The sequence below is a fragment of the Seriola aureovittata genome, chromosome 3 (genome assembly GCF_021018895.1).
Source record: "Seriola aureovittata isolate HTS-2021-v1 ecotype China chromosome 3, ASM2101889v1, whole genome shotgun sequence".
Taxonomy (NCBI): Eukaryota; Metazoa; Chordata; class Actinopteri; order Carangiformes; family Carangidae; genus Seriola; species Seriola aureovittata.
This window is the reverse complement of record NC_079366.1, coordinates 947605-961892: the sequence shown is the minus strand read 5'-3', so window position 1 is coordinate 961892 and position 14288 is coordinate 947605. Positions and strand designations below refer to the sequence as shown.

The window sequence follows — 14288 nt, the reverse complement described above, 5'->3', positions numbered from 1 at the left end:
GTTATGGAGAGGAGGACACCTCTGTGGATAATTCAGCTGCTGCTAAAAACCTGCTGAACGTCTGATTCATAAATTATTAGAGAAACAATCCAAACAAAGGTTAGCATCAATCTCAGCTCCAACTCTTCCCTGAGTCTCTGTCCTCCGTACAGCGTCGCTCAAACACTGACTTTAAATGTCAAACTGCTTTATTCAGTGTTTTTAACGGTTAGAAACCGGGTCTGTTTGATTTCCTGAACCACTGACACTGAAGGAATCCAAACCGAGAGAAGCTTATGATAATGATGGTGAACACAACAACTCCCATGTATAATGTAAAAATAGATCAATAATAAAAATCTGCTTAATGAACACAATGACAGATGGCTGCACATGAAAGGTTATCATTCTTTCTTTTGGAAAAGCAGAGCTGTTCATAAACTGTTTATACAGGTCGGTGAGTAAGAAAGAGGCAGAGAGCAGAGGGAGAGACTGAGAGGTGCACCGACACATCAGATCTGTGCTTTCTCTCAGCATTACAGTGACTAGTTAAGAAGAGATTAACATTATGATTCCTGTTAAAGCAACAAAGAGACCTTTGACAGAGAGACCTGAAGCAGACCTTCCTTCCTCAAGTCAGTTTTATTGGACTTAAAAGCATTGATTTAGAAAGGTTGTCTAAATAATGTTTAATTAATTAAACAAAATGTATTTAAATGAGGGTTAGGGACATTTATTTATTAAAAATTAAAAACCCCTCAGGTATCTATCAACGTTGTGAATTGTTTTTCAGTTAGGGCACCTCCCAGTGGAGGTCTTCCAGGCAATGTCTACATCGGGGTAGACCCAGAACATGCTGGAGAGATTATATATATTGTATCTCATCAGGTCTGGGAAGACCTCAGAATCCTGCGGGAAGAGCTGGAAAACATTGCTGGGCAGACGGACGTCTGGACTACATTTCTTAACCTGATGCCACCGCAACACGACCCCAGATAAGCGTCAGAAAATGGATGGATGGATGGACAGATGGACAGATGGATGGACAGCGGGATGGTCAGGTAGTTTGGAGACGATGAAAGTTCTGCTCTAGAATACAGAACTTTTCATGAAAATAAAATGTATTACTGCAGCAGTTTGGGGTGTTATGATACACCAGTGTTGATATTAACCATGATATCTAAAAATTTAAATATCAATTTAGTGGTAATGACACACGTTATAATGTCTGGAACCAGGACACTTCAACACGTCTGTCTCATATAGGACACATCAGAGCTGGTACAAACACAAAGGTTATACTGGAAGCAGTTGAGTAATTAATATGAAGCCACATGACCAACACAAGTTACTGGCAGCTTAAATCGAAAAACGTACAGCTGTACCCAGACAGACTCTGTTACATGAGAGAGAATACAACAATAAGAGAGGGTCACATTAACATGAACACAGCCTCCAGCTCTGAACAGTGTCACAGAGTTCCCACGCTCTGGAGGACCAATACTTTTACTACAGTCAGAGGGGCACTGGATCTCACACACACACACACACACACACACACACACACACACACACACACACACACACACACACACACACACACACGTAACCCTGTTTCCTATCTCTGAGCATCTTAAAATAGCACAGGGTATCTGGAGGATTGAAGAGTTTTCTTATTAGGTCAAGATACATTTGTGTGTGTGTGTGTGTGTGTGTGTGTGTGTGTGTGTGTGTATAGATCTTATCTGTGAATACAACGGATCTCACCATGTTTACTCAAATACAAACACTGAGTGATTTCAGCTGTTGAATGTTCGGTAGAATGAGGACGGATCTGGTCTCATGTCTTTGACCAGAGAAGAGCTCAGATAAATGTTGGTGAAAACTCTGAGAGATGTTGAAAGCAACATTGTTGACCAGGTAATAGTTTCTATCTCCTAATGAGACTGATCCCATTAGTGACAAATCAGTGGTGAACCAGAAAATTTTTTATATCCATGTCTGTTGGACAACATATGTCGGTCTCTCCAGGATTTCACAGGCTTTTTTGGGATTGTTTTGTTTTGCAATGAAACTGCGGGAGAAAATGAAAATTGCAAAAATTGTTACTTTTTGTATAATTCATTTACAATGGAAGACAACTTGTTCCACTGAGAATAACTCCAGGTCAGTGCACGTAGTGACCCAGTCTTCAAAAATCTTATAGGGAAAAAGAACCAGTGATTCTGCTCCTCTGTCTTAATCACAGGTAGAGCTGATCTTTAGAATCACTTCATTCATTTATCCATCTATAACGTTCATCAAGGTTTTGCACAAGGACTGGTGTGATTGGTTGAATTTGCGTCAATTATTATGCTTGAGACATCGCAACTGATTTGTAGTGAAGACTTTGAAGGATTTTAAATAAAAACAGGTTTTTACAGAACATTGTGATTCCACAGTGAAGTTGACCTTTGACCTTTTGGATATTAAATGTCATCCCTTCATTTTATCAAGTTAGACATTTGTGTCATAATTATGATTCCTATACTTGCATCCCAAAAATGTGTTTTGTGAGGTCACTGTGACCTTGACCTTTGACCTTTGATCACCAAAGTCTGATCAGTTCATCGCTGAGTCCTAATAAATGTTTGTACCAGATTTGAAGAAATTCCCTCAAGGTGTAACTGAAACATCACATTCACAATGAATGGCACTGGTGGATGAACTACCTGAAAACATAATGCCTCTGCTCATGGTTGTCAACGGCAACCACAGCACTGAATATAAACAAGCACCTTAAAACTCAAAGATGGCGGTGCTCAAAAGTTCTCTGACCGGATGAAACAGATTTCCTAAACGTTCACACCGTCCTTCTCTCGTCATCAATCTATACCCCAAAGGTTTCTGGGATTGCTACTTTTAGATGCGCTCCAATCGCATATTTTCCATGAAGGCCTTGTGTGCCTCTCACTGGGTTTCCATGGCTACAGCCAGAGGAGAAGGCAGAGATGCAGCGGCAGGCACGCAGATTATGATGTTTGCCAGGAACAAGTAAACAAAGAAGCCACAGTGTTATTTCAGCCATGTCTAAACAATCATGCAGTGGAAGGTCTTTCCATGCTCATGGCAGCACAGCAGGCAGTAGTTACAGCGTATCAGTTATGGAAAAAACATGAAACGCTGGGCTCAAGTTTTCCATCATTAATGGCTCCTGAACCACTACTCCTTGACTCACAGTGTAGATCCTCCTGGTCAGATATGACATCATAGTTGTAGCTTTTTATTATTTTATTTTATTTTATTTCATATTTTATTTATGATTGTTGTTGTTGCCTGTTTCACCTGCTTAGCTTTGGGTCTTTTTATATGGTTACTTTCTGTATGCGTGTGGTGTGCAGCTGACTGCCTGAATTTCTTTCAGGATGAATAAAGTATCTATCTATGAAATGTTGGGTCTTGTATCAAACATGTTCCTGTACATCTGGAGAATATGATTTGTAGGCATCTCTGTAAGCGCCACGAGGCTTCATTTATCGTTTGTTGTGACACGTTTTACATTTACCATAAAGTATAATATATTGCACTTGGCTGTACTGAGATTTTCATAATATTTAGATTAATTGTTCAGCCCAACTCAACAGTGATAGTGCTTCTTGATTACTGTAATAAAAATACATGTTGAAATGACAATTATCACCAAACCCTGCATTCATGAATTTCCCCTAGGTGATAAATAAAGTATCTATCTATCTATCTATCTATCTATCTATCTATCTATCTATCTATCTATCTATCTATCTATCTATCTATCTATCTATCTATCTATCTATCTATCTCTACTGAACTTTCTCTCTTTACAACCAATGGGATGAGACCAACAGTTGTTTGAGTTAGTTTTACACGATGCAGCAGTTGCTGATATTTTCACATCTAAAATACAAACACAGCTCACAGGAAGAGTATTTGACACTCAAGACTATGATGAGTGCAGTATCACTTTCAAAGGATTTAAAAGCGCCATATTTTCCTCTTCTCCAGTGTTTTGTTTGAAGTGTTGATCCATAAGAAGATATATTTGTGGTTTTAATTTATATTTGTAGTTTTAAGAACCAAAAACCATCTCTATGTAGTTTTACATCTCCTCTCTCAGGCTTCTCTCTGGAGCTCTAGTAACAACAGGTCGGTGAGCCAATCAGAGGATAGGAGGCTCTGAGTCTCTCTTCTGATTGGCTGACTGTTTTCTGATTGACTGAATACAAATATAGTAGATTCAGGTAAAGACTCAGAGAAATCAAATCCTGCATGGCTTGGTGACTGTTCTGTTGAGACATCACAAAGTTCCAGGTTTTACTGGTTTTAAGGCTCAGTTTCTGAATACAGGCTGTGTGCATTTCTCTGTGGACTGAGCACTTTGATACTTTCACAGTATTAATATAGAACCTAGACCTGCTTTATAATCAAACAACACATGGACATCTACCTTTAGATTATATACAGCTTTAATGTGAAATAGTAAAACTGCACATTGCACTGTCTCAGGATCAGAGTGACCCCCTGATTTTGTCATCAACTACTGTGTGTGTGATGTGGATGATGATGCTTCTTGTGGCGGTATTTGTCTTCTTACCAGCAACTTCCACGATGTCTCCAGGAACAATGTCTCGGGCTCTGACTCTCTGGACACTCTTCTTGTCCTGGCGGTACACCTTGCCCATCTCTGGCTCGTACTCCTTCAGAGCCTCGATGGCGTTCTCTGCATTACGCTCCTGGATGACGACACAGGCAGATACAGTGCATAAACATAAACAGCAAAAATTACAGCTTACAACTCAAGTAGTTACCACCGTACCAGGTCAGTGAAGACCTCAATTCTTCCAGCTATTTGTTAACGTCATGTAATTTAACGTCTCCGTGTTTCTGGGTAGGGATCGACCGATTATCGGCCTGACCGATAATGCAGACACTGACTGCAGCACGTCACCACGTGAATGGCCACTGACTATTGTTACTGAAAAGACATTTTCTACAGCAGAAAAAATAAAATCCCTGTGTAAAAATGGTCTCAGATAAAAGTACAAAGTGATTCAGTTAAAATGTCTCTGAGTAAGCGTATTACATTTTAAAAGGGGGAAGGCTAAAACATCTTATTTGTTGATAATAGTAATATATGATAATACTATTAAATTAAAGAACATCTTTAGGTTACCAGGTGAATCAGTCCACAGGTGAGAACAGCACTGAAATCAACCAATTAATTGCACTCAGGCTCTTTGCAGTCTGTGCATACAACTGATAATTACTAATATACACTCAGTGTTCAGTTTATTAGGAACATGTAGATAAAACTCATGTAGTTTAATCCAACAGTCCTGCAGTTAATCTTTCTTCATGAAGATTATAATCTTCAGTTTGTAATAAAATAGTTTTAGACAGTTGTTGATGATCATTGTGGAGGACATAGTGTGTGGAGCTGTGTTACAGTATACAGAGGCATTTCTGTTAATTACCTACATTCACTGAATGAATAGAAACACCTGGACGCCTTGGTGAGTGTCCTTATACAGAAGTAGCTTTGGGTTGGCATATTGGTTTCAAATATTTGTTAGTGGTCAACTCGTTTGCCGATAATCTGTATTGGCATCGGCCCTGAAAAATCCATATCGGTCGATCCCTATTTCTGAGATTAAAGATGGAAGTTCATCAGTTACTTCATCCCCATCATATTTACAGTTACAGTTTACAGTTAATGGCTGATCTTTGAACCATTTAGCGCTCTTCATTTTACATGAGCTGAATTTCAATAAAAACTTTTCACTGAAGCTTTTTCTCTATTGGTCTGAATGGTTCCTACACTTCTTCTTAAGGGCGAGACCTTTATGATTATGTGGTCTATGCAGACTACATCCGGTTTGATTCTCATCATCCACATCAGCATTGAATCGTCATCCAAACATCACGCCACCATGCAGAGAAGATGACGGGCACAGACAGCAGGCGTTCAAAAACTGTGGTTGCTTATATTGGTCCTTTGTTAAAACCAAAACTAGGTCAACAGGAAACACCAGACCAAAACAGTAACAAACAATAAACACTGCTGTCCCATATGTGGACAGTGTCTCAGAAAGAAATGGACTACGACTCCTTTTTCTTTGATTTTCAGTCATACCATGGACGATTTTATAAAAACTGGAGTTTATTAATACATGACATTTTTATTCTGTTGACCAACACTAGTTTAGACCTACAGTGTCTCGTTCATGCATGCACTGACACATGTGGCACCATTCACATAGGCTGGCCATGCGTGAGCCAGTGTAAACAGGAAGCAAATTGTCTATTCTGCTGATACAACAAACAAGGAACAGCAAAGGCAGTTGTAGTATTAACATGAAGAATTCAACTCCACAGATTTAACTCCTCTAACTTAACAGCTGCAAGCAAAAAACAACAAGGTCAGTAACACTTGTAATTCGATATAAATGTAACTTTCACCACTGGTGGTCGAGGCTGATTAGACTATTAGCTGGGGGTGTCTACGTCATTGTTTCCAAAGGTCTCTGTTTCTGTCCGTCCAGACTACAACAAAACCCCAGAGTTTTCTAAATAACACGGGTCCAGCAGAGTTTCCAAAACTCTCTGTATCAGCGGCTCCCAAACTCCAGAGTAGTGTAAACGGCAGAATTAAAAGTAGAAAAAGTGTGGAAGTAGCCTCATTTTGTCAAGGGTCAGCAGTGATAGAGTGAAATATAATTGCTGTACAAAAACAGTCATAGTCATATTGTCTCAGAATCAGCTAATGCTAGATGACAATGGTGATGGTGATATAGTGCATGTGAGCTGACTTTTAAAAAACATTTGATGCTGATATGATGTATATGATGCATGATACACACCACACATAAAATCAAATCAACACTGAAAATGAAACAGCGAGCAAACATCTGCTGATTTCAGGACACAGATTAATTATCAACTGTGTCTATAAAAGGTGTGATACGTTTAGGCTTCGATAGTATCGAATAATACAATATTTCCACATGGAATATATATATATATATATGTATACACACAGTACTGTGCAAAAGTTTTAGGCAGTTGTGAAAAAATGCTGTAAACTAAGAATGCTTGAGTGAGTGAACGAACGAAAAATCTAAATCACATCAATATTTGGTGTTACTACGCTTTGCCTTCAAACCAGCATAGATACACTTGCACAAAGTCAGGGATTTTGTAGGATTATAGTCAGGTGTATGACCAACCAATTATACCAAACAGGTGCTAATGATCATCAATTTCACATGTAGGGTGAAACAGTCACTACCTGAAACAGAAATAGCTGTGTAGGAGGCTTAAAACTGGGTGAGGAACAGCCAAACTCTGCTACCAAGGTGAGGTTGTGGAAGACAGTTTCATGTCACAGGTCATACACCTTCCTGGTACATCTGCCCCACTGACTGCACACCTGGTTCTGATCCTCCTGCACCCTCGACTACGTCACCAGCCTGCTCCCTAAAGGTACAGTTGCCTTCCTACCAATTCGTCCCTGTGTGTGTGAGCCTTCCCAACCCGCTCCACTCCCCTGCTCCGCAACACTGCATCTCCAGCCCCGGATCCCTTCCTCTATCCCCAATACCCACCTGTGTGCTGTCTGCTGGTTCTTCAATAAAAGTCATTACCCACTATTCACTTGTTTGGTTGTGCTGCAATTGGGTCCTACCACACCCTGTTACAGACGGACAGTAGTGTGGTGGTTGGTTGTAGGGCTGGGACGATTATCCGATGTAATCGACGTTGTCGATTATAAAAATTATTCCACGTGGAATTTTAGTGTAGACGCGTCGTGTAAAACCACACAGGGTAAATGTTCATAGAACAAAACCGGAACTTTCTAATGGGACCGTTTATATCCATCGTCTTTGGTTTACCCGGATACAAGCGCAGCGCACGGACTGGGACAACGCAGTGACGTAATTGAAGTCATTGACTACGTGAATGATTTGCGTCTGTGTAATCTATTTGAACAACACGGCGGCGTCTACCAGCGGTACGACGGAGCGTGTGGAGCAACACGCGGCAAAAAAGGCTCGTACACGGTCCTCCAGAGTTTGGGAATACTTTAATCTTGACACCGGTAGTCTGCAGACTCTGCAAAGTGCATCTGGCATATCACTCTAGCACGACAGTCATGCACGAGCACATAAAGAGGAAACACCATGGTGCAGCGAGTCAAGATGTTGGACGGGGCAAATTGTTATATTAAATGACTAACTGGAAAATAATTGCAATAAAATTACTGTTCGGTTAATAAAAAAAATAATCGTTAGATTAGTCGAATAATTGAAAAAATAATCGCTAGATTAATCGTTTAAAAAATAATCGTTTGGGACAGCCCTAGTTGGTTGTTTTTTCTTTTTCTTTTATTTTATAGATACTTTTTATTGAGCTTAAACAAACATACAATACCCCAACCCCAGACATCTGTATAGCACACACACAACAAAAGAGGAAGAGAAAATAAATAAAATTAATAAATATTGAGAATACTTTAAATAATTAATTAATAATTTAATAAAGCAAAAATAAAGAGAAAAAAATAATTTACATGAAAATTTACATCAAATGAGGTTAAATAAAACATGTTCTCTGGTCTGCTCCACGAATGAGAATTTAGACTCCTCCAAAGTACGTTTTTCAGGTCTGCTGGTAAATAATCAAGGAATGGTGACCATACATTCGTAAACAGCTCATCTTTTCCCCTCAAAACAGCTTGTAACCTTTCATGGGGGAAAATGTTAAATCTTCCTGTACCACAGGGTATCACTTGGTGGGGAGGTTTTGAGCCATCTGTGCAAGATGGACTTAGGAGGAGCTTCTCAATAAGTTTGTATTGTGATGCAGGGAGGTGTAACTTCTTGGAAGGGAGGCCAAGGAGAAAAACACCAGGATCCTTTTTATTTTTTCTCTTAAATATCCCACCTGAGAAATAAATGTCCAGAATCTGGAAATTAGTTCGCACTCCCAAAAGCAATGGAAATATATCCCCCTATCAGGATGACATCTGATGCAAAAAGAAGAAAGCTTACGGTCTATTTTATGCAAGGTAACAGGAGTGATGTTTAGCCTATGGAGAATCTTGTATTAAGTCTCCCTCAGTCTGTTACATGTAAATTGAGATCTGATCAGGATTATAGCCGTCTGCCATATCTTCAATATATTCAGTACCTAAATCTCTTTCCCATTACGAGAAATGCAACTTGTACGTGTCACAGGAACTGAGAGTCGAGTAAAAGGATGATATTAAGTGTTTTCCATTTTGGCATTCCAATATAAATCTCTTTAAGTCACTACAATGGGAGTTAGCAAAAGAGGTAACCTGAGAAGATATAAAATACCTTATCTGCAGGTATCCAAAAAAAATGTCGCTTGGAAATATTAAACATCTGCTGTAGCTGCTGGGAGGACAGAAAAGCATTATCTTTAAATAAGTCACCAAGTACATGGATCCCTTTGTCCCGCCAAGAGGAGAACACAAGAGCTTATACCTGCAGAAAAATCCAGATTCTGGACAATAGAAGATAGTGATGACTTTATGCCTTTCCTTCCCAGGTATTTAGTCATGTCATGCCAGAGTCTGATACTGTTAGGGTTATGCCTTACTTCTGATTTAATCTTTTTTGCATCGCAAATAACCAGACTCCATAGGTAATGTGGGGTACAAGCCCAGGAATCAATACAAGTCTCTCTCTTAAGATATGTATGTAACCATAGCCAAAATGGCGTGCATGACAAGCCCAGTTGTAGAATACCAAGTTAGGCACAGAAAGACCACACCTGTCTATAGGTAATTGTAATGCTCTGAGTCTCTGTCTAGGTTTCTTGCCATGCCAAATAAATTTAGAAAATGCCTTACCAAAATCCTGGTTGATTTTCCTAGGTAGGTGCAGAGGAAGCATCTGCAAGGGATATAGAAGCTGGGGGAGGATATTCATCTTAATTGGACTAATTTGGCCAAATAGGGAGAGTGGTGGGTTATGCCATCAATCTAGGTCTTTTTTCACTGATGCACAAATCTGGGCAAAATTAAGTTTCCATAGATCTTTCAAATCTGGCAGTGCTTTTTATTCCCAGATATGTATATCCAGAGGTCGACCATTTAAAGGGAAAATTCTCTGAAACATCTGCGTTAGTCATATTCCTAATGGCATGGCTTCAGATTGACTAAAATTGATTTTAAACTCCCTGAACTCCCTGAAAATTGTTAGAATAGCAGGAATTGATAGTTTAGGGGATGATAAGAACGAAAGAATATCGTCGGCATACAGGGCGATTTTATGCTCCACGTCTCCTATCACTATACCCCTAACACCAGTGTTCTAAGGCTAAAGCAAAGAGAAGTGGGCTAAGTGGGCACCCCTGGCGGACACCTCTTGTCACAGGAAAGAGTTCAGAGCATTGTCCATTAGTAATGACAGTGGCTGTTGGAGAGTAATATATAGTTTGGATCCATTTAAGGAAGTCCCCAGTCCAAGTCCAAATCTTTGCAGTGTGTCCAACAGGTAGTCCCATTCAACTCTATCAAAGGCCTTCTCAGCATCAGGTAAGACAGCCAGTGCCTTCTGTTTGGTCTGAGTAGAAAACTGTATAATGTTCAAAAGCCTTTTGACATTGCTGGTTGAGTAGTGGCCATGAATGAAGCCTGCGTTGTCTGAATTTATAAGAGTTGGCAACAAATTCTCTAGCCCCCTAGCGAGGAGTTTTTTTTTTTTTACTATTTTTCGGGCTTTTTATGCCTTTATTAGAGTACCAGTGAGAGAGAAACAGGAAGGATGGGGTGAGAGAAAGAGAGGGGATGACATGCAGCAAAGGGCAGTGGGTCAGATTCGAACCCAAGTCACTGCGGTAAGGACTGAGTCCTAATGGTATGCGCTCTACCAGGTGAGCAACCGGGACGCCCCAAGGAGTTTTGAGAGTAGCTTGCTGTCAACTGATGAACTAGACTGATAGGTTTATAGGAACCACACATATCTGCAGGTTTACCTCTATTCAAGAGGACTGATATATTTTCGAAGTTTAAAGTAGCAGGAAGACAACCCCTATCAAACAAATCCAAATCCATGTCCATCAAGGGGCAGACCAGGACCTTGCTGAGCTTTTTGTAAAATTCAGGGCCGAAACCATCCAGCCCCCGGGGCCTTGTCTGCCCTGAGAGTACTGACATCTGAGACTTCATCCCTACTAATTGGTTTGCATAAAAATAGTTTTAGAGATGGAAACTTAATTTTATCAAGGAATTTCACTCTGGCCTCGGCAGTGGATGTGCACTCTGCGCTATAGAGGTTTTATTTATCAATAAGAGAAGGGATGACATTCGGTTCAGTTTTGCCACGAGCAAGGCAAGCAAGTAACCGGCTGGGCTTGTTGCCTGATTCAAATTACCTGTGTTCAGCGAAAAAAATTACTGTCTCTGCCTTCTTGGTTAATAGCTGATTCAAGGCATATCGGACTGCATCCAGTTGTTTTGTCAGAGCACCACTGTGAGATAGTTTGAATTGAGTCTCTCGATTATGTATAGTTTTTTTTTAGCTATTGTCTCTTAAGAGCATCCCTTTTCTGCGCTGACATATAATTGCCCCTCGTAAGTATGCCTTTCCAGATTCCCACAATGTAGAAGAGCTAACCCCTACCGTATTATTTTCAGCGATGAACTGCTGCCAATCTGTAGTAATGTACTCAACAAAGGTATTATTACTTAGTAAAGTAGGGTTCAGGAGTCAGTGTCTGCAGGCAGGATCTCTATAAGGAGGGGAGATAGTAATACTAATAGGGGAATGATCGGAGAGGGACCGAATGCCAACTATACAGTTCACTATCCTGTCCAAAACCACCCTAGTAGAAAGAAAATAGTCTATTCCGTAGAAGACCTGGTGCGGGATTGAAAAAATGTTTATTGCTAACCCAAAGGGTGTAATGTTCTCCAAGCATCATACAAGTGTAAGTCATTAAGAAATTCACAAATTTTTACACTTTTTTTCGAGAGAGTAGAGCAGGAAAGAGACATATTAATATTCGGGTTAAGTACACAGTTCCCTCCCAGAAGTATGTATGGAGAAGAAAATGTTGCCAAATCTGAAAGTAGTTTTGGTATAAAAGAGACCTCATATACATGTATGTTTGGGGCATAAATACATCCAAGAATAACATACTTACCATACAGCTAGCCAGACAAGAGTACATGGCGCCCCTCATTATGTTATTGTTTTGTCCAGGATAAAGGGCAGGGCACGGTGTAGGAGAATAGAAACCCCCCTGCTTTTTGAGATGTGAAATAGTAGAACACCTGACCCGCCCAGCTCCTACTTAATTTAACATGCTCCATGTCAGAAAGGTGGGTTTCTTGGAAAAAAGCTACTTCGCATTTCTCTTTCTTAAGGAAAGACAGAATTTTCTGGCGTTTGATGACATGGCTAATGCCCTTCACATTAAGTGAAATTATTTTTTAAGATCACTCATGTACACTAGTGTAGCTGAGATAACTGGTGGGGCAGCAACAGATCTATTGTTCACATACTAAAGGGCCGGACCATAATTATAATACACGTCCAGTAAAACAATACACGTGTCAGTAAAAATCCATCCCCCAACGATGAATCAAATCCCAATACAAAACGGAACCCCCCAGAAACGAAAATAGATAACAACCATTCAAAGGCATTAAGTGTTCTGGGACAAGCAAAGCTAAGAGGTATCCCCCCCCTCCATTAAAAGAGAACCACACATCAGCCACAGGAGTCTTCATCCCACTGCCGAGTGTCGCCCTCTACACCCCTCCCGCCCCCAAGCTGATCAATAGCATTAACATGATCAAACCACAGTATATAACGGTATAACACTGTGAAAAGAACAAAAAGCTGAAGGGTTACGTGACCCCCCGAGATGGTTGTTTCTGACCAATCACTGCTTATAGAGGGGCAATTTTTTTGAGCAAAAAAAGTTGTGGTTTTGAGCATTGACGCTGGATTGTTGCTGAGGGCATCTGTCAAGAAAAGTCACTTCAACAATCAAGTAGCGGCATGACTCTTACTGATTACTGTCACAGTCATCACGTTGCTAATCTAATCGTCTTGATTTCATGCTGAAAAGCAGCGATTATGCAGATTTTTATTTGAATGATCCGATATCGACGCTGATCTCTGCGCCTGTGCTGAACGCTGTGTGTATGCAGTGGTTACTTGTTTTAAGTGGTTCAGTTAGAGCTGTGTAAAATGTCGACTATGAGTTATTACAACTAACACAAAAAGGTTCTTTTTTGTGCTGGTTTGGTGCAAACTACGTCCAACAAGGCCAAGCTGAGAGATACAGAATCAGCTTCAGTAATGACCACATGCATCAGCTCCTCTCTTCCTCCATTGCTGCTTATAAAGAGGCTTACGACTATGAATGAGAGAAAAATTAATCTCCATCAACCACGTGTGGCTGATGTATGTGTAATGTGTTTCTAGAATGTGACATTAAAAACATCATTTGAGCTTTAAATGGTTATTATATCTATATATCAGTAATTTTATCTTTGTTTGTTGCATGTGTACATATTTATGTGATTTTTATATTTATATGATGTTATTTTATATTTCATAATTACCAAGGTAACGATACAACTATATAAAGACCATTACCTAGGGGTCAGACCGAGTTTGTATCCCCCATGTGAGTGTGTGACTGTTAAATGAAGATCTGTCAATATTAATATATTAATGTAGATCCAATCTGAAAGAGAAAGTAACTGCAAGGTTGAAAAATGACAGACTGAACCCTGTTACATATGCAGGTGCAGCAGCTGCTGGAACATCGACCGGGCTAGTTATAATTTATCAAACAATTAGATCACAGGCAAATTCACTTAAACTCCACCATTCTCCTCTTCTATTTTTTGTTTATTACTTGCACAGTATCAGATCATTTTACCCAAAGGAACAAATATAAAAATATATTTAAACAAGCAAATATAAAATATAGTTTGCCAGTGAGTGAACATTAAATCCAAGAGTCTAATCAAAAGATTTAAACAATTAATGAAGGAGTCTGAGCTGAGCCAGCAGAGAGTGAAGTGAGCAGAGGTGTGAGTGTGAACTTCATCCACTGACATGATGCTTCGTCGTGTGTCTTTACACTACCCTGCAACTTGTTTTAAAAGTACTCATACTGACATGTGTCATTTGTTCACAGCATATAGGATGGATCAGTTTGTGGTGTCACTGATCAAACTCGTTTGCTTCTGCACACAACTGCAAATATTAATGAACATGACTACAGGTGTTAAACTGAGAACC

The 14288-nt window shown here is 39.8% G+C and overlaps 1 protein-coding gene across 1 annotated transcript in view; it reads right to left on the bottom strand.

Annotated features, from left to right (window-relative positions):
• The window catches only part of si:dkey-28b4.8 (sarcoplasmic/endoplasmic reticulum calcium ATPase 2), a 37487-nt gene that overhangs the window by 16144 nt on the left and 7055 nt on the right, over positions 1-14288 (bottom strand). Inside the window, exon 6 of the mRNA XM_056371451.1 lies at positions 4589-4727. Within this exon, the coding sequence (XP_056227426.1) occupies positions 4589-4727 (139 nt within the window). The remainder of the gene's footprint in view (positions 1-4588; positions 4728-14288) is intronic.